A 23,736-nucleotide genomic window follows, 5' to 3' on the forward strand; every position below is an offset into this window, starting at 1 on the left:
ACCTTGTCCCAAGTGGCTCAGCTTCTGAGTTTTGTTGTGGGAGAAGTAGGCGCCTTGTTGAAAGAAGAAATGATAGCCTTATAATGCTTCTCATGCTGTAAGTTCAGAAATACAGGAAACATCCAGCCCCTCACAAGTTTGTTCTTGAAAGGCCAGGCACTTAAGCATGAGTGGAACTGACTGTAAGTGCTCCAAGAGCAACACAGGAATGTACCAGAGAAAGGAAAATTTCCCACTCCCTCTCCTAGAAAGAAAACTGCATGAGAAATGAGATGTGGACAGTAGCCTAAGCTGAAGATGGGAAAAGCTGCTCATAGCCTCGGGGGGGGGGGAGTGGGGGGTACCATAAACCTTGTGGAACTATTAACAGTTCAATGGACATTACCTTCTCTGAAAGAGCACTCAGAAAATCCAACCTAGACCAAACTTTTTGCTGAATATGCAGCATATAAAATATATTTACCAAGCATCTGAAGGATTAATGCTTTGCAGAAAAGCCTCACAAGTATGAAGTGGTTTGCTTCTGTGAAGCAAAGGACATAAGTTCTGAAACTCAAAAAAATCAGAAGCGAATGAAATGCAGTAGTACACAATTTGTTCTGAATGCACATAGGTATGGTTGTGGACATGATGAAAGTCAAATACGCTTTTAAACATATTTATGCTGCATTACTTCGTTCTCCCATGGGTAAAAAGGAAATAAAAATAACTGTATAAAAATAGGGTAGTGCTTAGAAAAGTTTTACATTCATTAAGTCTGGTGCAATTAAATTATTACCTGGAGCATTTGATTAAACATACTCTAGAGGTTGACAAACCTAGTATCCATAGGTATGTTTTCTAATGTTACTTCTAAACTATCAATCTCACCGCTTTTTTCTCCTCGGACAACAACCTTTACATATTTTTCAGAAGCATGCTTTGCATTCGATTCAATTTTATTTTCCAAGGGTATGTTTTCTTGAAGAGAGTGTTCCATGGTGCTTAGCCTGTTGTGGCAGCACTTTGGGTAGTTCTTGAAGCATTCAAAGGTATCATTGCACTTTTCACAGGGAAAATAAGAACATCCTTCTACTATCTGCATGGAGTTACTGCTGGATTCATGTCTTCCCTTAAATGATTTCGAGTGGACTTCCATAACTGATCTATAAGAGCAGCTCTGTACATGCTTGAGACAAAAACAAGTTTTGATGCATAATTGTTGGAGAACAGCAAAATCTTTGGCAATAGTGCTTCGGAAATTAGGCTTTAGCATAAGATACATAACTGGATTATAGAGTGTTGAAGACTTAGCAAAAACAGCAGGTACTGCAAAGGCTAGTGGAGGAATCCTCTCTATTGACCCAAAGGCTGCCCACATGGCAATGATGGCATATGGGCTCCAGGCAGCAAAAAATCCAATGCATACAGCAATGCTCAGCTGCAAAGTTAAAAGAAGAAAAGAAAGTTTGTGCTATTCAAAACAACAACAGAACAGTAGGTGGGTTAGATCAATAGATTGCCTAATTCACTGAGCTACCTCCAAGCAACAGCTGCCTAAGAGTGATGTCATGACTGTCAGTCAATTTCAGGGCCATTAACAGATTTTGTTTGGCTTTTAGTCTATTTAATTACAGTTTGCAGCTCTTAACAATTACGGTGTCATTACTGGTATTATAATCTCATTGTCTTAATTGTTTTAAATAAGATGTGCTTTGTTTTTAATAATGTGAACCAGATGAATTCATTTGGTGGAGATTTGTCTAATACTTGGGCCCTTTTCCACATGCATACTTGCCACCACAATAACCAAGTGGCAATAGCTACTAAACATGCATTTAGCTCCTTCAGTCCCCTAGATATTGCAATATGGTCCCTCGAAAGAGTTTATAACCTACACTGGGCAGCCAAGATTGCAAATAGGCTACAAATGGCTATGAATATATTCAGAGAGCATAGCATCAAATCACAGACAAGGAGATCCAGGTGCATCTTGCAAGCTAAATGGCAGACAAATTAGAGATTATTTCTATTCTTATTTATTTAATTTGTGAGTTTATTGGTTGCTTCCTATACCCTGATCCCTGAAGTGATTTAACAATAAAAGCACTGACAATAAAAAAAATGCTTAAAAATTATTTCACACTTCAATGATGGATCCGCAGCAGGAGAACTGAGATAGTCTCTGCAGTCGGCTGCATAGCTCAGGTCCCATATCTTCCCCTCTGCTAGTGCAATAGGACTCCAATCATACAAAACAAACACTATGGCTTTGCTACCAAAGCATAGCAATGGTTTTTCCATTCTCCAAGGTTAAAACCCGGGAGAGCCCATGAGCAATCAGCCTGCCATCAGCATTTCCATGCTCACAAAAGTGGTGTTCTTCCTTCATACTTGATCATACATTCACATACCCACACAGAGTTCAGAGAGTATGCAAACTCTTTATTTGAGGCAGCTTAAGTCTTTACTTAAATTGCCTTGTTGCTGCATTCTGCCCAACACTTTGACCGTTACAAAGCACTCAAGAATTATGCCATTTCATGCAATCTTACATTCAGTCCTAAAAATGGAAGAGGAAAGAAGCACCAGGCACAAAGCCTCAAAAAGTGAGGAGATCCTTAAAAGGTGCTTCATATTTTAGTCTTTATGGCAGGGGTAGCCCATGTTGTATCCTCCAGATGCTGTAGACGCCAACTCCCATCATTCCTAAACATTGGCCATACAAGCTAGGTCCACTTTTACCATACTTGCTTCCACTTCTGGATGCATATGCAAAGCTTCAAACAACTTTGTGAGGCTCAATAAAGATAAAAGCCAATAAAGACAATTTCACCTCCACTATAAATGTGCTTTAAAATATCAAGAGAATGTCAATATCAAAGCCAGCATATCCGCTCTGTTTATCTCCTGCTGATCTCCTACATTTTTGGAAGCATTTTTCAAATGGAGTATATAATAGTTCTGAAATAGGAAGGTTCTTTTTTATATTGGCACTTAAGAATATTGGTTGTAACTATAAATAAAGTGAGGATATATAATCATTTGATTTGACAACTAATTGCCTATACATATTTCATAGTGCCAGCATCTGTTCTTTTTAGTGGAGCTACAAGCTCTCACAGATTAAAAGATTGATCAGCTGCAGTTAATCACAGGCTACCTCCCCACCATTATCTGCTGTCACAATCCTCCTAGGGGTGAAGGGGAGGTCCGAAGAATGCACTCAGCAAGCCCCAATCTTTCTTCAAAGGAGGCTTGGCAAGTCATCCTCCACCCCCCACTCCCCACCCTGTACAGGGCACATTTCATCTGCCTACATTCACTTTTTAAAAAGCATGATGCACACCTGACTCCAGTCACTCCTCCATTGAAGAATGCACTGGGGAAAAGGCACAATGAACCCCACACCCCTAGTATGTCTCCGTCACTCTGTTGTCACTCTTGCTCTTTATGGCCTTGCATGAGAGACATGAGTGAGCAGGCCATAAACATCACTTCTGGCCTTCCCATGCTTACTTCCAGTTGGGCCAAAACTACTGGAGCATGGAGGCCACATTATGAATTAGAGTGAACTGTATGCTACTACACTGGCCATAGAAACAAGGCGGCTCCCTCCATCCTAGTGGGTGGCACAAGGCAAACTTCAGCTTGGAGATCCAGGTGTGAGCACTAATTCCCTTCCCTATAAACCTTAATGAAACGTGACCACATCAGGAAGACTAGATGGCAATTATGATGCTTTGCTTATGCAGCCTGGGGATAGCGACAGGGTGCTTGGAGTGAGTGGGCACCCTGCCATCTATATTCCAGAACAACCTATCACTTCTAAGGGGAAGTGACTTGCTGAGTCCAGGAGACAGTTAATGATAGGACATTTCCCTAAGTTAAACTAGTATTGCGGCAACAGATGTGTATTTGGTGAGGTTATCATGGGCTCCTACTTGACAGGGCCTACAGCAAGACAAACACTCTCCTCCTGCCTCCACCCTTGCAAGAGTTTACACAAATTGCATCTATTTTTATATTTGTATTCTAAAGTATACTCATGTAGGCTTAAAAATGGGAGAGACTAAATGCTAAAGATTGCTTTAGGACTGAATTTAAATCAAAAGCTGTTTAGCAATCTGGTCATCAGTTTTACCACTCAGCTGATAAACTTGATATATGTTGGACTAGATTCAGAAGAATACAAAGTGAATTAAGTTTATTCCCCTTGCAGCAAGGCTCGCCTCCTCCATGACATTAGATAGTACAATAGTACTATGCTAGCAGCATAATAATAGAAAGATAGAACTTCCATAGACTGCGTGAATTACAGTGAACACATTGACAGATTGCAGGCCAGAATTAATGTAGTCTCTGATTGTTCAATCATTAAACAAACTCTGCAGGCATTAATCAACAGTACAATGAACCTTGCATCTAAAATGTACTTTGATGATATATTGCACTTAACACTTCTGGCAAACAAGTTATGGTGCTGTGATACACTGCAAAGAGCTTCATTGCCTAAAACACACCATAATTTACAGGCTATACAGAATGGTGTGGCTTCATTGATCTCAGTGGAACTACAGTTGAGCAAATGGTTTGTAAATTACCCATAAGCAACTCTTAAGAGTCTAGCTACCATTGGCCTGCTCCTGAATTTATGTTTTACATAAGCTCAGCCTTCCTGAAAGGTTAACTGAGCCAGCAGCCCAAAAGCTAAACAACTTCCTCCCTAGAATATCCTTGCAAAAACGTCAGCTTTGTCCCATCAGGGCAATCTCTGTCCATTTGTCTCCAAAAGATACACATTTTCTAACTTAGCTATTTTACATTTTAGTACCACCTCAGTAAAGAGGTAGACAGAAAGATATCTGAAGGATTATTTCCCTAATCTAATTTTCCAAAACACTGTCATGTAAATTTATATATTTGAATCAGATTTAGAGTCAACAAACCACGTACGTCAGAGCATTCAACAGGTGCAGACATAGTCTTTTTGAAAAACATTTTAGAAAAGAAGACAATTTTATAACCTGTGCCCTTGACTACACTCCCCTCTCACTCTCCATTGGAAAAGTAATTAAGAAACACTAGCATTTAATACAAGAGATACCAAGTTGTTCCCTACGGATAGGTTTTCGTAGAACTAAGAAATTTAAAGATATGCTTGTACATGCAGATGTAACCGACAATAACCGTCATTATAAATATGGCACACAAGGCCACTTTAAATGTGGTAAATGTGCAGCATGTAACTTAACTAAAGAGGTTAAGGCATTCACTGTACCAGGGACCAATAAGACCATCCAATTAGAATCATTTACCACCTGTGATTCCCGAGGGGTCGTATATGTAATTCAATGCAGCTGTGGCTTATGGTATGTTGGTAGCACTGTACAACCGGTTAAAACAAGAATATCAGAACATAAAAATCGTATTTTAAATAATGTCATGGAGGCACCCCTTACCTCTCATTTTGTTGAAGTGAACCACCAAGACACTTGATTTTTAATGGTTTGTCATTTACAAGCATAATATTCCTGAGATAAATGGAGACGTTTTAAAAAAGAAGTTAAAAAAGAGTCTTATTGGATTTATAGGTTTGGTTATCTAGCTCCTTCAGGCCTTAATCTCTATATCGATTATAGTTCCTTTTTGTAACCTAGCTTTATATATGTATTTAGATTTTGTACCTTTAATCCCTTGTATTGTGGTCATGTTACTGTATATTGTTCTGCCCCTTTAAATGATGCTTAGCCTTCATGTATTTAACCCTGAGAAATCAAGAGTTTGTATCAGCTTTTGCCGAAGGATGAATGTAATGTTGGAGTTTTTTAGCCATTTGTTAAGTCTCTTGTTCTTTACCTCTGTTGGTGAGTACTAAGAATTACTTTGTTGCTATTGTTGTTGTTTATGGGGTTTTGAATTATGTTTATTACATGTGAAAAAGCAATAAAATACTTTAAAAAAAACCAGAGTGCAAATCAATAGGTGAAGAAAAAAGAACATGGCTTTTTAAATACCTTGGCTGTAACAGTCTGCACGTTGCTCATCCTGGTGGGTCCCAGGACGTGTTGCTCCACTGCTTTTCTGGAGTCTTTCACCGTAATCAGAATAAGAGTATAGGAGGCAACAATTACTCCACAGGGGATAATGAAACAGAAGACAAAAAGGACAATCGTGTAAGACATTGCTGTTGTGTTTATATTTGATGAATACCAGTCAATGCAACATGCTGTACCATAAGGTTCGGCTCCATATTCTCCCCAGTGAGCCAGTGGGGAAAGGGCAAAAATGGCTGCATAGACCCAACTGCATCCTATCAAGATCCAACCGTGTTCTCTCCTAAATCTATTCCCTGAAATGCAAAATATTCACATTTAAGATACATGGGTGAGATGTTGCTTGTAATAATACTGCAGCTGGTTTTAAGTCTACAAATCAAAATACAGGTCTCTCTGTTTATTGTGTATAGAGAAGTCGTGACTAGCTTATGGCCTTCTGTAATTTATTGGATTCTAATGCTCATTAGCTACAACTAGTATGCCCAATCCAATAGTTACTTGAACCAACCATGACCAGTGTGGGGAGTGAAGCAGTGTTATGTCCAAACCAAAGGAGCAAAGCAACCCAGGTTGGCCTATACCAGGGATGTCCAACTTCCTAGAGACTGCAATCTACTCACATGATTAAAATCTGGCAGTGATCTACCCCTTTTGGGGCTTAGGTCTAATAAATAACCTGTTGGACATCCCTGGCCTATACATAAAGGTAAAGGGACCCCTGGCCATTAGGTCCAGTCACGGACGACTGTGGGGCTGCAGCGCTCATCTCGCTTTACTAGCCGAGGGAGCCGGTGTACAGCTTCCGCGTCATGTGGCCAGCATGACTAAGCCGCTTCTGGTGAACCAGAGCAGCGCACAGAGACACCGTTTACCTTCCCGCCGCAGCAGTTCCTATTTTTCTACTTGCACTTTGACGTGCTTTCAAACTGCTAGGTTGGCAGGAGCAAGGACTGAGCAACGGGAGCTCACCCCATCGCGGGGATTCAAACCACCAACCTTCTGATCAGCAAGCCCTAGACTCTGTGGTTTAACCCACAGCGCCACCCGCATCCCCAGCCTATACATAGTAAGCAGGTAATTGGGCTCTGTCATGACATGTACATTGTGTTGCTATTCAACAGCCCTCTAATGCAAGTTATAACAGTATTAGTCACAAAAGGGGGGGAACCCTTCTACAGAGAGAGATCATGCTCCCTAACACTCCATTTTCTGACACTCAATGGCCATACTAGAACTGCCACGATAACCTCGCTAAAGCATTTAGTACCAAAATTAGTGTTGTGTAACTCTTAGTTCTTCTAAATTTGTGCAGAAGGAAAGAAAAAAAATATTTACCATAAGTTGGGAAACAAATTTTTAGGCAGCACACAGTACTCAGTAATGTTAGTGTAGACAGACTGCAGATTCCAAAAAATACTCCGCAAAATGCATAGAACAAGCAAACCTGTTGGCCAAATAACCACCTAGGAAGAAAAATGAAAGTTATTAATATCAAAAAATACTTTTTTCTCTACTGTTCAGTCATATCTTCAAAAGTAACTTTCAAGGGTCACTACTGAGATAGCAATACTGATTACAGTCCATGCTCATTCTGAGCCAAGAGGGACCTTAATGTATCTTTGCCTATAAAAAAATAATGCGCGTAAATGTTTGTAATCATCCCATGAAAGAAATTATGCTGCTTCAAATGTAAATAACATAACTGAAAACACAGCATGCATCTGGAAGGATTCTGACCAATATATAAACTCATTAAAGAAATGACACTTCATTCTATAAAAGTGTTCAGTATCTTTCCTGTATCTCTGGCAAGTAGTGTCTGCTTGATACCACTCAACTTGAAAAATGGCTACTTGAAGTTGGGTGGAGAAAAGACACGTTTGAAAATTGTGGATGTGCAGATTTAATATTCTTACATATTGAGATAGAACTGAAGTCTAAAGAAAAGGAAACTCCAGTGTGATACTCTCTCACACCAGTTACGGAAGTACTGCAATTGTTTGCTTATTTGTATATTCATTTTATATATCTCATACATATACTAAATTTGACACATTTGTTCCAAGGATAAACAATTCTAGAATAATGCAATATAGTATTTTATTCTCATTTATGAGTTATGTTTTCTGTATGTATTGTTTATAAACCAATAAAGATTGAATTTTTTTTAAAAAAAGAATAATGCAACATACTTACCAGCACCACTTAGTATCTAAACACTTTCCTTAGAAAGGTTTGAATGAATAAGATTCAATAGATAGCTATGACGGACTTAATGAGCCCAATAAGGTTCAACCCAATAAGTTGAACCCAATAGGTTCAACTAGTTTTTTCTAGTTACAGGTAGGTAGCCGTGTTGGTCTGCCATAGTCAAAACAAAATATAAAATCAAAAATTCCTTCCAGTAGCACCTTAGAGACCAACTAAGTTTGTTCTTGGTATGAGCTTTCATGTGCATGCTTCAGATACACTGAAACAGAAGTCACCAGACCCTTATATATAGTGAGAGAGTGGGGAGGGGTATTACTCAGAAGGGTGGTGGGAATGGGTGATTAGCTGGGTGTGGAAAACCTGTTGACGACTGTTAACGACTGCAATTAGTCTTAAGGGAAAAGCAAGGGGTGAGATGGCTAAAGATAGCTTTGTCATGTATTATGAGATAAGAATCCAATGTCTTTGTTCAGACCAGGTTTTTTCTAGCTTGTAACATTTAACCATTCTTATCGGCATTAGCTAGTAAGAACACTGGTCTTTGCTTATCAATCTAGAATAGTTTTGGATTGCATGACACACTGAGATGGGAAGTATTTTCCCAAATCACTTACCATGTAGGGCATGTATTACTGTGCCCTAGACGACAAGTGATAACCTCAAAAACTGAATTGGGATAGGAGTGCCATTATGTTTTGATTCCAGCTCAATGACATTGTAAGACTTTAGTGCTGAAGATCCACATGGCTTCCTGACACCCTGTCATCAGATAATTTACTGGGGGCCTTCCCATTTTGACAGCAGTGTGTAGAAGAACGTGATCTTTAAATTAAAGAAAATTACTTTTATAATAAGCCATATTAATATAATATCTACCTTGTATTAACTGCCCCCCATCAACTTGAGTCCCAAAGATGAATTCTTAACTGTGTCTATCTCCTGACATAGACCATCCAAACAAGTCTCACTGCAAAAAGCCTGACTGAAATTCATCTCGCCCAAGAGTACCTAGAGCTGGTCAAAAGTGGCATGAGCAACTGTTCAAATCTTCTGAGTACAGGGTGGAATTTTTCAACCACTCATAGGCTGTGCAAAAGATTTATAATTACAACTAATGGCAAGGAATACTGGGGACCACAACTCTTACTTTTTTCAAAGCAGGACTGATGTCACCATCTGCAAGAGTGCCAGGTAATTAAGAGAAGCCTTGCTCTGGCAAGTGAATGAGACAGTAATGAGGCTTTTACATTTCTTTGTGACAAGCATAGCATAGAGGAAGCCAGAAAACGAGGAAAATAACAGAGCAGATGTGGATCCTTCTTTCTTTTTCTTTGATGGAATTCCTACTTTCCTACCAGTAGTTTAAACAGTAACACTTATCTGCACAATTGTATGCCTTTCAAATTAAGAGCTAAAAGTTTTATTTCTGCTGGATAAATATTCTTTAGCTAAAGCTCAATGTGTTTTACAAGTTAAATGTATGCAGTCATTGGAGCTTACTCCCAGGTAACAATGTATAATTGCACGTGTGTGTGTGTGTGTGTGTGTGTGTGTGTAATGGATCCACACAAGTGCCTATAATTTTGGGTTCTTCTTGGAGACATGGCTGGGGATTCTCCCTGGGGAGTGGCTACAGCAGTTTTCATGATGAGGTCATGAGCGTCAGAATGCATAACCTTGAAAAAAGACACATAAGCAATTCCACTAATGTATTCCTTTCATTTCTACTGTAACTGAATTTCACTGTTTAAAAAAAAATCATTTGTAACTAAGTAACAATGACATTTATAACTTATAGAAAGGGAAGCTGGATCTTTTGTTATTCCTTCCACTGAAAATTAGGAAACCAGGTAGAGTAATTGTACTGAATGAATGCAACTTTCCCCCAAAAGATATCCAAATGACAACAGTGTTGTGCAGCTCAGAATACTAATTACTGCCAGCAGCTTGAAAGACTGCTTTACATGCTTTTCTCAGCCCTTGGAATTATTCATCCCTATAGTAATAAAATAATGTGGAAGAAGAAAAGTTTAGTTACTGTTTCCTACTAACAGAGAACTCCAGTGGATGCAGCAGATGCACATTGAACACACCTGTGTGAAAGGCTGGATGTAACAGCTAGAGGGTACAAGGTCAGAGTCATACCAAGGTCACTGATGGCCAAATTGATCATGAAGTACTCTGCTGGTTTCAATATGTTCTTTTTCTTGTAGGAAACATAGAGGAGGATACTGTTCCCACAAAAGGAGCATATGCCTGTAGGACAAAACAAAAAAAGGGTTAACTGTTTTCACTCTTATTAGCATTTTGACTTTGCATGCTCTGGTCTAAACCACAGAGCCTAGGGCTTGTTGATCAGAAGGTCGGCGGTTCGAATCCCCGCGATGGGGTGAGCTCTTGTTGCTCGGTCCCTGCTCCTGCCAACCTAGCAGTTCGAAAGCACATCAAAGTGCAAGTAGATAAATAGGTACCACTCCAGCGGGAAGGTAAACGGCGTTTCCGCGTGCTGCTCTGGTTCGCCAGAAGCGGCTTAGTCATGCTGGCCAAATGACCCAGAAGCTGTACGCCGGCTCCCTCGGCCTATAAAGCAAGATGAGCACTGCAACCCCAGAGTCGTCCGCAACTGGACCTAACAGTTGTTGGAATGAGGCTCTCTCGGAGACGGCGAACTCCAAGACCTCTGAGCATCTCCCAGGATGCCCCCTCTGGAATTGCATGTCCCCTCACTCCAGAGTGCCCAACTGCAACACTTCTCTTATGAAAAGTGCACACAAGTCTTCTAGCATCTTGCAGCAAGAAGAGAGACACATCCATAGATCTAAACTACGTTTTATTTACAGTCTATACAAAAAATCCATAATCCATGTCTGTGTTCTCTAAACTCTGGCAGAACAAACAATGCACACAGCAGAAGTGAATGTAACTTACAATAACACTCTCAGGCGGAAGAGATAAGACAGTCTTCCGTTCCCACACTGTCTCAGACAACTTGTGTGATTTAAACTAATCACACTAGCCAAGCTGACGCAGCAGAGGCTACACAAAATCCTAACAACACCCAGGGGTCCCTTTACCCTTTACCTTTAGCATGTTGTCCCTTTTTCCAGTGGCTTTAAAGGGAAAAATATACTGTATAGGGCAAAGGGATTTTTATATAGGTGTTTTATACAAAAAATAATAATTTTGCAGCATGATTTCCAAATTGTTCTCTTTCCTTCAGTGCCAGTTTATTCTTATCACTATTGCCTCCAAAGTGGTTGAGCACTTTGTAAAAATTAATGAATATGAACCATATAATAAAAAGTATACTATCTGTATAGAAAAATTTAGACATAAAACAAGGCAGCAGGGAACTAATGGCACCTTACCATGAACCAAATTTAGTTCAAGTTAAGCTGACCCAGACTGCAGCCCACTCCACAAAATGCTAAAAAGCCACTCAAGCTTTTTATACTATGTCAATCAGGTTTTCATGACGACAGCAGCTAACCTAGCTGACTGCACTGTTAAAATGAGCAGTAGCGAATTTATTCAAGGCACTAACTGAGCTCAAAGCTAAAGGCAAATATACCACATCCAGATCTGTCCTCTGAACCGTAATGGCTACCATCTTCTTTTGTGCACAGATGCACCATATGGAAAGGCCTTGTGCTATCTCTTTGTTTCTGTAAAATAGGGTAAGAACAGCTTTTTAGGCACAACACTGGAGAAACCAAATAGAGGAAAAAGCAAAGCAGTTTATATCTCAGCACCTCTCCTCCAATTAAATTTGAAACTCCCTGTTCCTGTTTTAAAGAACACACGCCAAAAGATCCCAAGTCACATGTGATTTGGCCCTAAAACACTATGAACCTAGGCCACGGGTGACCAATGCGGTACTCTCCAGATGCTGTTGAATGATACAAAATGCAATTCAGCAACATTTGGAAGGCGCCACATTGGCTGTCCCTGTCCTGGACTGTCTCAGAGATGTTTAGTCTTAATGTTTAGTTCATCAAGTACTTGAGTTAGTTGATTTACTAGGAAACTCACCAGATTCAGATTCAGTAAGACCAATATAAATTTCTGCTAGCTTGCCAGGAAACAATAAACATTATTCCCACGGTAATTGTAATCTGTGTTCTTTATATGTGAAAGTTCAGCTAAAACACTGCTTCCTGTGAAAACCCCAATGTGTACTTTGTGCATTTTATCATCATTTAACTCCAACTTCTACATCCCCCCCCTTAACACCCATGTGTATCTATGCCTACCAACTGAGGATTACCTGTCATGCATCTGAGGGAATGGGTGCTAGTCCATGAACACTTGTGCTATAATACATTTGTTAGTCTTTAAAGATGCAGAAGACCCTATGTTGTCATTACTTAAAGATAATTTCCTTCACTAGAAAAGACTTCAGTCTCTAAAGGTCTGATGGCACATGACGGCACCACCTTATTGAATCTAAGAAAGTTTGGTCAGATGATAGGAGACCTCCTGGAAACCACATGTATTTCACCTTGGGTTCCATGACGCTTCTGTGCAAAAATGGAGTGTAAAATATAAGAAAATACAATAATAAAAACTCAATTGGTTTCCATACATTAAACTAATTCACCGGTAAACCAATGCAAATGTAATTATTTTATTACACTTATTTTTTAAAAAATGAAAATTTGCATACTGCTTTATGATACTTTATGTATCCTGACTACAATACTGTGAAGCAAGTCACTACAATTCCCATTGTATTGATGGGAGAAACTCAGACTGTAATTTGCCCATTGCTGTCCCAGGAATTCACAGCTGAACAGAAATCTGAGTCCAGGTTTGCTGGGGTCCAAGTCCAGCAGAGGCCTCCAGTCTATACATACTACAGTTGGATTCTACTCTCTAGCAGCTGGTCCATCCAGTTCCACATGTACTTCACACAGGAAAATGTGGCCACCTTCTCGATGAGTCACATTTCAGATTCTGTCACCTGCAGCCTTTGCATCTACTACCAAAGCACACATAAGCAATACAAAGCTCAGACTGGGCCGGGAATGAGAAAACAGATACGTGGGTAAAAGGTAAGGTAAAGGACCCCTAAGTCCAATCTATGGCGACTATGGGGTGCGGTGCTCATCTCGCTTCAGGACGAGGGAGCCGGCATTTGTCTAGAAACAGTTTCCTGGGTCATGTGGGTAATCAGGACCAAGCAGTTAAACAGTATCACCCACATGCCAGTGACATACTGTAGTTATGAAATCTTCTAGAATGTGAAATACAATCGTCATATGTAGAGAATATCACAATCATATGTAGAGAATATCAAACAATCACTCTTACCAAATATAATATAGAAGATTCCAACAATAATATCAGCGGCTTCAGTTATTTTGGAATGAAATGTTGCGTTCACAAAGTAAGAACCCATCTGGGGGGAAATAGGATGGAAAAAGAGAGAATTCAAGGTTAAGTGCATCTCAGGACCCTCAGTTTTCAAGCACAGTGTTTTTAAGCATTGATACATAAATGTGAAGGCAGTTTCTTAAGCCTCATGGTAATTTAAAAAACTGACGTTTTGAGACTTTTGAGGAAACATGACCAGATTCAAACCCTCTGAGAATGTGGGATCTCCCTCACAACCTGATTGGGCAAGCACAAGTCTACTTGCCCACTATGCACAGGCTACTTGGAGCAGGGGTCACAAACATGTCACTCATAGGTGCACATACAACAACAGGGGCTTCCCCTTGTAACCACAGCCTCCCCTCATGCACTGAAATTAGGCTTGAAGGAGCCATTTTATTGCAGTCAATAGGAAATAGAATAAGATGTGGCTACAGCATATGTGTGATGCCTACAATAGTTTTTCCAATTTGCAAATGTGCCAAAGCCTTGTCCACACCAATCTAAAAGATGCCATAGAATGACACTGGATTTATGTGTTACTTCGTGGCATCCCAAACATAACGGTAAATGTTTAAAAATAAACTATAAAAATCACAAGTGTTGACATTCTTCATTCAAACTTTATTAAGAATGCCCTTCTCACAAATCATCACTTTAATACCACATACTACGTGCTGAATAAAATATTTTTCAGGTCACAGTAAAAGTATAAATAGCACAGAATATATTCTTCAAAACACAGTCCTTATCAACAACCTTTTATGATGTTCATAATTCAAATTTCACAGGGCTCAATGCAACTTCGGTATGAAGTCACTATGGAAAAATTGCCCAAATAAAACAATCACTAAGTTATCCAAAGGATACTTTAACAAGGTATTTATAACACGAGTACGCAACCTTGCACTACCAAGGAAAGATTAGCAAAAAACAGAAATCTCCATCACAAATTTTACATCAGTGATTGTGAATAACGGATTGAAAGCCTTCACAGGGACACACAGACTTTAAACATGTGTCACCAAGCTACTCAAAACAAGGTGGTCTTGTTGTCTTGGCAGCCCAGGACCTCCATATACACGGTCCGGGATTGCACGTCAAAGAGGTCACATTGATGCTGGTAACGTAGTAAAAACAATGCAGGAGGCAGAAGTTATGAGTCACCAATTTCTGCAGCCCCAGCAAGCACTGTGAATCTCCAGCTGTTTGACTTCACCCCTGGAGGCGCACTCCATTGTCTCTCAAGACAGATGGATGCCAACAACACTTAACGGTGCTTTATTTACGTGACCCAACCTATTCAAATATTTAGTTAAAGTACTTTTGACTAGGGCAAAAAATCAGATGCCGTTCCCCCACCCCCCAAAAGTCCAGAAAAAATATAAAAAATTCAAAACATTCATGATTGGCTTACACCTGCAGTTTGTTCATGGGGTGATGGGGGGTGGACTATGCACCCAGGTTCAGACATAAAGGTAAAGGTAAAGGGACCCCTGACCATTAGGTCCAGTCGTGTCCGACTCTGGGGTTGCGGTGCTCATCTTGCATTAATGGCCGAGGGAGCCGGCGTACAGCTTCCAGGTCATGTGGCCAGCATGACAAAGCCGTACATTCACATTTAAGTTTTAGTTTAACTATGGTTTTAAATTATGTGTGGACCAGACCACTGTGTGGGTGAGCAGCCTTCAGCAAGGGATCCTTCAGAGGGTGGCTTTCAGAGACGTGTGCGGATCCGTCACTATATTCACTGACCCTCCCTCTACAAAAAAGGATCCCTTGATGAAGGCTCTGTATGTGTCTGCATGTGAAAACAGAGCTTGTACTGTATTCTTATTTTTGCATACAGACAGACACACAAACACACACACACATCACCTGCCATGATGACAGACTTTTACTAATTTAATAGGTAAATTTAAATTTTTCTTTTCCTAGAACACATGCTGCAAGTCACTAGCTATTGTTAGTGTTTACTAGGTCATTATTTATTTATTTATTTATTCATTCATTCATTCATTCATTCCCTGCCTTTTCCCCTAGTGGGAATGAATTATTATTATATTAAATTTATATAATATTGAATGAAAGTTTTTTTAATTGACAGATATATACATAAGTTAAATACCGGTATATAGATATATGAACTTAGTTGAACTTAAAAAAATGTTGGCCTAGGACCTGGGGAGACTGGACAATCAGTTCTCAATTATTTTAATGGAAACAGGTCAAACTGAGCCAAAAGAATTGGAACACTGTTTTGTTTTTATTGGAGACACCTCATATGACACGACACTGAACAGTTTTATTAATCCCTTATTGTTTTATATCTGGCTTGCACTAGCTACATCATTTTTGGCTTGCAATCAAGAGTTATTTATAGCAAGACCCAACAAGCATATGCCAAAAGTTGATGTCTTCAATTGATTAGGACAATGGGTGCCAGCCAAAGTATTCATAAGATATCCCCTCTACTTCTCTCTGTAACTTTATGTTCATAGCTTTGCTAGACTGCATCATACCTGCTGCTACTCTTTTTTTTTTTTAACCTTCCTTATTGTGTTGATCTGTCATGGAACAACCCCAGTGAAGAAAATAACTGGTTACCCTACTCAGATCTCATCGCCATCCTTCCTGTTCTCTCTCTTCCTTCCATCCGTCACACTTGGCTGGCCACTTCATCCATCTTCAATTTCCTCTCTTTCTTTCCTTCCTTTCCTCCCTTCTAACATTCTGAGCTAGAGCTAATTGCTCTCACCTTACTCTCTAACCCAGGGGTAACCAACTTGGTGGCCATGGGTGCCATGGCACCCACAAATGCCTTCACTAACCAAGGGTGTCAGGAAGGAGAGAAGATGTAATGTCTGTACTTGTGTTATGCTATGCCCCACACAGCAGCCATTTTGTGACTGGCGCCCACAACACTCTCTCAAAATTTGAAATGTGCCGCTGATCTAAAAAAGGTTGGCAGTCACTGTTTCATAACCAGCTCCTGTTCAAACATGTGCCTATGCATTGTGCATGCAGGGAACAGCTGCTAGCTGGCTGGCTTTTGTGCAACTAAAATGGTACAATGCAGCGGCAACACTCAGGTCCACTTGAAAGAATAGAATGGTATTCGAGGTAACTGCTGAATAAACATTACAGTACTAGGATTGCTCTCAGACCTTCTGATCCCAGGAAAGCATTGGGGAAGAAGTGAGTATGACTGTGTGTGTGTGTGTGTGTGTGTGTGTGTGTGTTTGAGTCTGTCCCCCTTTTCTCCTCCAGGTGTAGATGTGTGCAGGATGCTTGTTCCCCCATTCTGCCGAAGTATATGTATATGTGCACTGCTTGTCTCCCACCACCACACACACATGTATGTATAAGCTGTGTGTGTGTGCTTTTTGAGTGTGCAAGTCTGCACATGTACACGTGCATGCACATGGGCCTCAGAGGGGTAATGAACCCTCAATCTGGCCCCAAGCAAAAAAAAAAAATTGCCACCCACATTTCAGAGTATCAAAATCCTTCCAGCATTACTGTTATGCCTGGCAAATGTTTATATTTAATGTTCAATCCTTCTCAGGCCACACGCTTCACAGTCACTTACAAGGTACTCAAATGAATCACTTCATCCGATAAAAGATCCTGATTTGCAAGCACAAGGTACTTGGAAGTATGTGACAGCGTGCATGCAGAAGATGACGCCAGAGATTCTTATTTTTCTTTCTGCAATGCAGGTTGCTTCTAATTTCCTTTTTCCTCTGCTGGGAAACAGGACATCAAAAAGCTTTCAGAGCAATTAGCAACATGAGAAATCAGAGAACATGCCCTAAAGCATAAGTTTTTAATGAAAGTTTGTGTGGAACAAAAAATATTTTCCCAAATCTTATTATGTAATACAATTTACCAAAAAAAAAAATCTAAGAGTGGTGGTGGCAAATATTTCTCATCATTGGAATTTAATAGAAGAACCTCAGTCAGTTTTGGCTTGAGAAAGAGAAAACAAAATCGAAAATTCTTTCTAATAGCACCTTAGAGACCAACTGAGTTTGTTCCTGGTATGAGCTTTCGTGTGCATGCACACTTCTTCAGATACACTGAAACAGAAGTCACCAGATCCTTAAATATAGTGGGGGAGTGGGGAGGGGTATAACTCAGAAGGGTGGTGGGAATGGGTGATAGGCTGATAACCACCACCCTTCTGAGTTATACCCCTCCCCACTCCCCCACTTTCATATCTTCATAATAGGAATTCTGTTGATGTAAAGGCTGCAAGTGATGGACTACAATATCAAATGCACCATCTGCCCACAATCTGACTGCAATTCTCACATATGTAAAGAGTTACATTTGAATGACCAGTAATGAAACCTAAATGTGCTCACACATTGTGACACTGCTACCTGCACACCCAGACTGTCCATATGGATTCCTGTCACACATAAGAATACTGTATATTCTGGCATATAAGACTACTTTTTAATCCAGGAAAATCTTCTCAAAAATCAGGGGTCGTCTTATACGCCCAGTCGTCTTATACGCCAGAAAATACGGTATTTATTAGAATTCATTCTAATTACCGGTATTTATTTTTGACCCAATGAGTCAGATCTTTATTTCCCTATCCCCTATCCCCACTTTAAGGGCCAACTTTTGACATGGGGGTGGGGCCGCTGACCTGTCAGTCATGTGATGCCATGTTCATAGAATCATAGAGTTGGAAGAGACCACAAGGGCCATCCAGTCCAACTCCCTGCCAAGCAGGAAACACCATCAAAGCATTCCTGACAGGTGGCTGTCAAGCCTCTGCTTAAAGACCTCCAAAGAAGGAGACTCCACCACACTCCTTGGCAGCAAATTCCACTGTCGAACAGCTCTTACTGTCAGGAAGTTCTTCCTAATGTTAAGGTGGAATCTTCTTTCTTGTAGTTTGAATCCATTGCTCCGTGTCCGCTTCTCCGAAGCAGCAGAAAACAACCTTTCTCCCTCTTCTATATGACATCCTTTTATATATTTGAGCATAGCTATCATATCACCCCTTAACCTTCTCTTCTCCAAGCTAAACATACCCAGCTCCCTAAGCCGTTCCTCATAAGGCATCGTTTCCAGGCCTTTGACCATTTTGGTTGCCCTCCTCTGGACACGTTCCAGCTTGTCAGTATCCTTCTTGAACTGTGGTGCCCAGAACTGGACACAGTATTCCAGGTGAGGTCTGACCAGAGCGGAATACAGTGGTACTATTACTTCCCTTGATCTAGATGCTATACTCACATTGATGCATCCCAGAATTGCATTGGCTTTTTTAGCTGCTGCATCACACTCTTGACTCATGTCAAGTTTATGGTCTACCAAGACTCCTAGATCCTTTTCACATGTACTGCTCTCAAGCCAGGTGTCACCCATCCTGTATTTGTGGCTTTCAATTTTTTTTAATTTTTTTTTGCCCAAGTGTAGTACTTTACATTTCTCCCTGTTAAAATTCATCTGACATCAGGTGACTGATAAGGGACATACCCAGCCACCTGGCAAAGTATAAATAAGCAAACAAGTATAAATATGTATAAATGAATAAATAAATGAAATAAACGCCCATCATCCTAGACTACTGGTCATGCTGGCTTGAGCTGATGGGAGTCCAACACAAAAGGGCTGCACATTTGCCATTCCAGCTCTAGATGTTATAGAGTTATTGAGCTTTAGAGACCTCATTGAAGGTGGAAAATATGTTTCGATTGTACCATCTGTCAAAAAAACAGTATATGATGGACAGGACCGGCGCTAGGGCTTCTTGCGCCCTAGGCGAACCACCTTCTGGCGCCCCCCCCACTAAAGCCTGCTTTAGTGGGATGTGGGGGGTGGTGGAGAGGCAAGCAGCAGTTTCTCCACTGTAGCCCGTCCCCCCACCGCCTGCTTTAGTGGGAGCCGGGGCGGTGATGTAGGGGGCAAGCAGCACCTCTCCGCTACAGCACATCTGCCGTCTCAGGCACATCTGCTGCCACGGCGCGGCGATCCTACCGGCACCCCCATGTGTCCGGGGCATCCGGGGGGAGCGCGGGCGGCACAAGCACCCGGTCGCCCGTGGGGGCGGCCACCAGCAGGGCCGCGCGGCTCCCCCCGCTCGCTGCGCTCAAAGACGGGGCTGGGTGGCCGGCTCACAGCCCACCCGGGAGCAGCATGGGCGGCAGCGGGTTGGGGAGGGGGCGCCCAGTATGCCGGCGGGTTCACAGGGGCGCCCCTGGGGGGGGTGCCCTGGCGCGCTGCGCCACCAGCCCCAATGGACGAGACGGGGCTGGCTAGCCCGTCCCGCCCAAGCCTGGCCAGTGCCCCCTCCATTTTGGCGCCCTAGGCAATTGCCTAGTTTGCCTAAATGGACGCGCCAGCCCTGGTGATGGACACCTGGGAAGCTGGAAAAAATTATGCAGAACACATCATTGGGAAAACAACCACCTTGGTGTTTAATCATGCCTAAGTGTCTTTGACTTGTTATGTCTACAGAGAAGGACAAGTACATTGGATTCTAGAACAGACACAAAGATTTTATCACATTCCAAACACATGGTTGGAAACAGACAACTACCATATTTTTCGCTCCATAAGACGCACTCTTTTCCTCTTAAAATGTAAGGGGAAATATATGTGCGTCTTATGGAGCGAATTGTGGTCCCTGGAGCCGAATTGCCCAGGGGCCAAAAAAGGATCATGCTTTTTATTTTACAAAGAGAAAAGGGGGTGTTGAAAGCAGCTGATCGGCAGGAGATCAGGAGAGAGATAAGAGTCCCGGCTCCCTTTCAGCTCCGCCCCCTTGCCCAGGCCTCCATTGTTGAATGTGCTGCAGAGGGAGGTTGTTTGTTTCCCCAGCGATATGTGACTGGCTGATTAGATTATCTGTCTGGAAACTGTAGAAAGGGCTCCCTTTCCTTTAGAAGCTGCAGAAATGTGAGTTGAACCCCATAAAAAGGGAGTTTTCCTCTTTGCTTTTCCCCCTTTGCAAAAGAAGCTTTGCTTTCCCCCTTTGCAAAAAAGCTCCATAGCTGTCAACTTTTCCCTTTTCTTGCAAGGAATCCTATTCGGAATAAGGGAATTTCCCTTAAAAAAGGAGGAAAGTTGACAGCTATGCAAATCTGAGCTTACCCTAAAAAAACAACAACAGGGCTTTTCCCTTTGTAAAAAAAGCTGCAAAACTTTTATGAGCCAATCCTCAAAAAAACAGGGCTTTTCCCTTTGCAAAAAAAGCTGCACAAATTTGAGCTGATCCTCAAAAAAACAGGACTTTTAGAGGAGAAAAACCAGAAAAAAATTCTTGTTTCCTCCTCTAAAAGCAAGGTGCACCCTATGATTTGGTGCGCCCTATGGAGCAGAAAATATGGTAGCTACTATCCACTCCATCATCGTTTTTAAATAAAGCATCTACAATTACTAACTGTTGTACAAAGATTTTTAAAGACAACTCCCTGAACTTAACTTTGAAATTAAAGTTCACCAATAGCAGTTTAAAGAAATAGACAAGGGTGATGTGATTGAGGAACATCCATTTCTTGCTCACAGTAAATGAAAGTTCAAATAGTTAAGATCTATGGAAAGGAAAGGATCCTCCACAGCACCTTGCCCATATTCTGTGTACTCTGGATTTAGCAGGAGCACGTAGCACTGCCTTCTTCTAGAGCAGAAGCAGGGGGGGGGGGGGGAGCTGCTAGCTAATTTGGTGAGAGATGCACTTAAAATGAAAGAGCTACACTACAGAGAGCAATCGGCTCCCTTTTACACTACATGAGTACTTGCAACAGAGGGGCCAAAGAACCATAGCTTCACAGCTTGACAGATGCTAATGAATGAATATTTTTTTAAAAAAAGACCACAGTCGTGTTGCCTGTCTGGATACTCACAGAAAGTCTGAGCTGTGTTGAGCACCTCTGCTATGGCATTACCTCAGGTGCTCTTTGTTGCAGAGTTGCCCCTTATCACACAACTCAACAGTTCCAAGTTGCCAGCAGCCTAAAAGTAACACCAACTCCCTCGGAAATTAACAGAGCAGGCATTGCCCCTTCAAGATGTCCTACCATGTACATTCTTTTAATCTTCTTTTGCATTCTTAAGAGGACAGATGAATCCACAACAGCTGTAGTGTCAAAGATGTTCAGAATCAGCAACTGCTGTTGGCAGTTCTTTGTCACAGCAGATGCTGGATAACGTAGCTTGTGGAATTTAAGGCAATGTAACCAACCACCTTCTGCAGTCTTGCATGACACAATCTATATAGTAAGATCTACCTCACAGGGATCATAAAAGGAGGTTGCAGGCACCCTGCCCATTTGGATTGCTACTTGACCCTCTCAGAAGCTGGACACCTTCACAGCCAACAAAAGAAGTAACAGCACAGAGTAAACTGATAACAACATATAGTTATTGGCCACAACTTTCTTAGACAGTGTTGTATGACACCACATTCTTGGACCACTGATATTTGCACTTACCGGTACTTCTCATTAGGCACAGCATAGCTAAACTTTCATTTTCCACCAGTAAGTGACCTCACCTCTCTGAACCCACTACTTTAGTACAGTACTGAACCTGAAAACCCAACAGGGTTGTCATCTGTATTTCATTGTTTTTACTGGCAGAACATTTCTGTCCAATTATAACTGGATGCCTGGCAGAGATTTAACAGGTGTTGCTCTCCCCATCAGAACATCTTCATTTTGGCACCAGCCCACCTGCTCAAAATCCAGCATGGCATGAAGCTATTAGATTTCAGTCGGGCACGCAGCGGCTAAAAACAGGGGCATCCTGGCAGAAAATTGGAGACTGTTTAAAGGGCGGGGGGGGGGGGGGCTGGAAATAAATAAATAACAAATCAAGCCATCAGGAACTTTAGAGTCGGGTAGGCAACAAACAGCCCAACGTTTAGGTGCTGCCAGTTTCCCTCACCACAAGGCGCTCGCTAGAAGCTGCCAGGTGGGCCAGGTGAGCGGGCGCGCACATTTACCTTGGCTCCGGGCAGGCGCGCGGGGAAGTCGGCGCAGCGGCGCTCGCTCGCATTCTCCGCCGCCGACGCTGCTGCTGTGCGAAGCCCCAGAAAGAAACGAAGCGCTTTCGCCAAGGAACCTCCAGTGACTCACGAGGCGGCAGAGGCAATGCCCGCGGGTCTAGAAGGCGAAGGCGCGGACTGCGGCAGGCTTGAGCCGGGGCTGAGGCGAGGGAAGCCCCTCTGCCGCCGACGCCACTCGTTGCTCCAGCATGACGCTACTACTACTACTACTAGCCCCTCTCCACAACTCCCGCGGGCGCGAAGCACAAGGACCCGCTTGCACTGAGGCGACGGCGCCAAGTTGGTGAGCTCAGGGAGCAGAACTTCCCGCTTCTTTCTCACCTCCGCCCGCTTCTCCCACTTGCTGAGAGGCCGGAGGAAGGGCCATGGCAACGGCTAAAGAGAGCCGCTCTCTCGGGGGCTCCCTCATCTTATAGCCACGGGCGGGTAACTCGAGGGAGTTTCCCTTTCCTCCACCCACTGATAGCGACTGGCCCTCCAGCAGGAGGCGACTTCCCAGCCCTTCCCAGCAGCCTTCCCGCCTTTTGAGAAACTGGATTGGATGCGGCAGGAAAAGACCGTGAAGCGGCTTCCAGTGAGAAGAAAGCATGTCTGCTCCGCATCGTCCCATTGGCCAAAGAAGTCTCGGCGGCGTCTCTCCGACGGCACGAGGGCTCTCAAGATCCTGGAGCGCGCCTTGCGGGCCCACGATTGCGCCAGGGCGAAGCGCTGGCACTAAGTAGGGTATAAAACCCGGACCCCACGATCTAAACTGAAACCAAGTAGAATTGTTCTTACTTCGTTGGAATCTTGCGGTGGGGCTGCGGGGCGAATTTAAATTCTGGGTTGATTTGGATTTAGGGACAGCCGCCCCCTTTAGACCGCTGCGTCTGTTACTTCAGTTGTGAAACACATAATTAACGTCTCTCTCATAAACACACAGAGCGCCATTCCATGCTTTACCATTGCTTCAAGTAGATACATTTATTTTAATTTTATTTTCGTCCCCAAGGAATGGATCCTACTTTGTTCTCATAACAATCCTGATTGGGACTGTGCGGTGGAGATCTGATTTGCCCAAGGCAACCCAGTGAGCTCGCT

At 42.2% G+C, this 23,736-nt stretch overlaps 1 protein-coding gene across 3 annotated transcripts; it reads right to left on the reverse strand.

Moving 5' to 3' along the window:
• Positions 1-382: 382 nt before the first annotated feature.
• On the reverse strand, positions 383-23,144 carry LOC117049944 (opsin-5-like). Of its 3 annotated transcripts, XM_033155094.1 has the most exons (7): positions 22,594-23,144; positions 13,563-13,650; positions 10,343-10,505; positions 7,374-7,501; positions 6,215-6,331; positions 5,997-6,070; positions 383-1,420 (listed from the first exon to the last, which is right to left on the reverse strand). In XM_033155094.1, exons 2-7 carry the CDS (start codon positions 13,648-13,650, stop codon positions 803-805), a joined length of 1,188 nt encoding a protein of 395 aa, XP_033010985.1. In that variant the 5' UTR covers positions 22,594-23,144; the 3' UTR covers positions 383-802. The 3 variants fall into 3 exon arrangements, with proteins under 3 accessions (XP_033010985.1, XP_033010984.1, XP_033010983.1); XM_033155093.1 differs by having other exon boundaries at positions 5,997-6,331; positions 22,978-23,143; XM_033155092.1 differs by having other exon boundaries at positions 5,997-6,331; positions 22,594-23,143.
• Between the last annotated feature and the right edge of the window lie 592 nt (positions 23,145-23,736).

Source organism: Lacerta agilis, chromosome 7, assembly GCF_009819535.1.
Source record: "Lacerta agilis isolate rLacAgi1 chromosome 7, rLacAgi1.pri, whole genome shotgun sequence".
NCBI lineage: Eukaryota > Metazoa > Chordata > Lepidosauria > Squamata > Lacertidae > Lacerta > Lacerta agilis.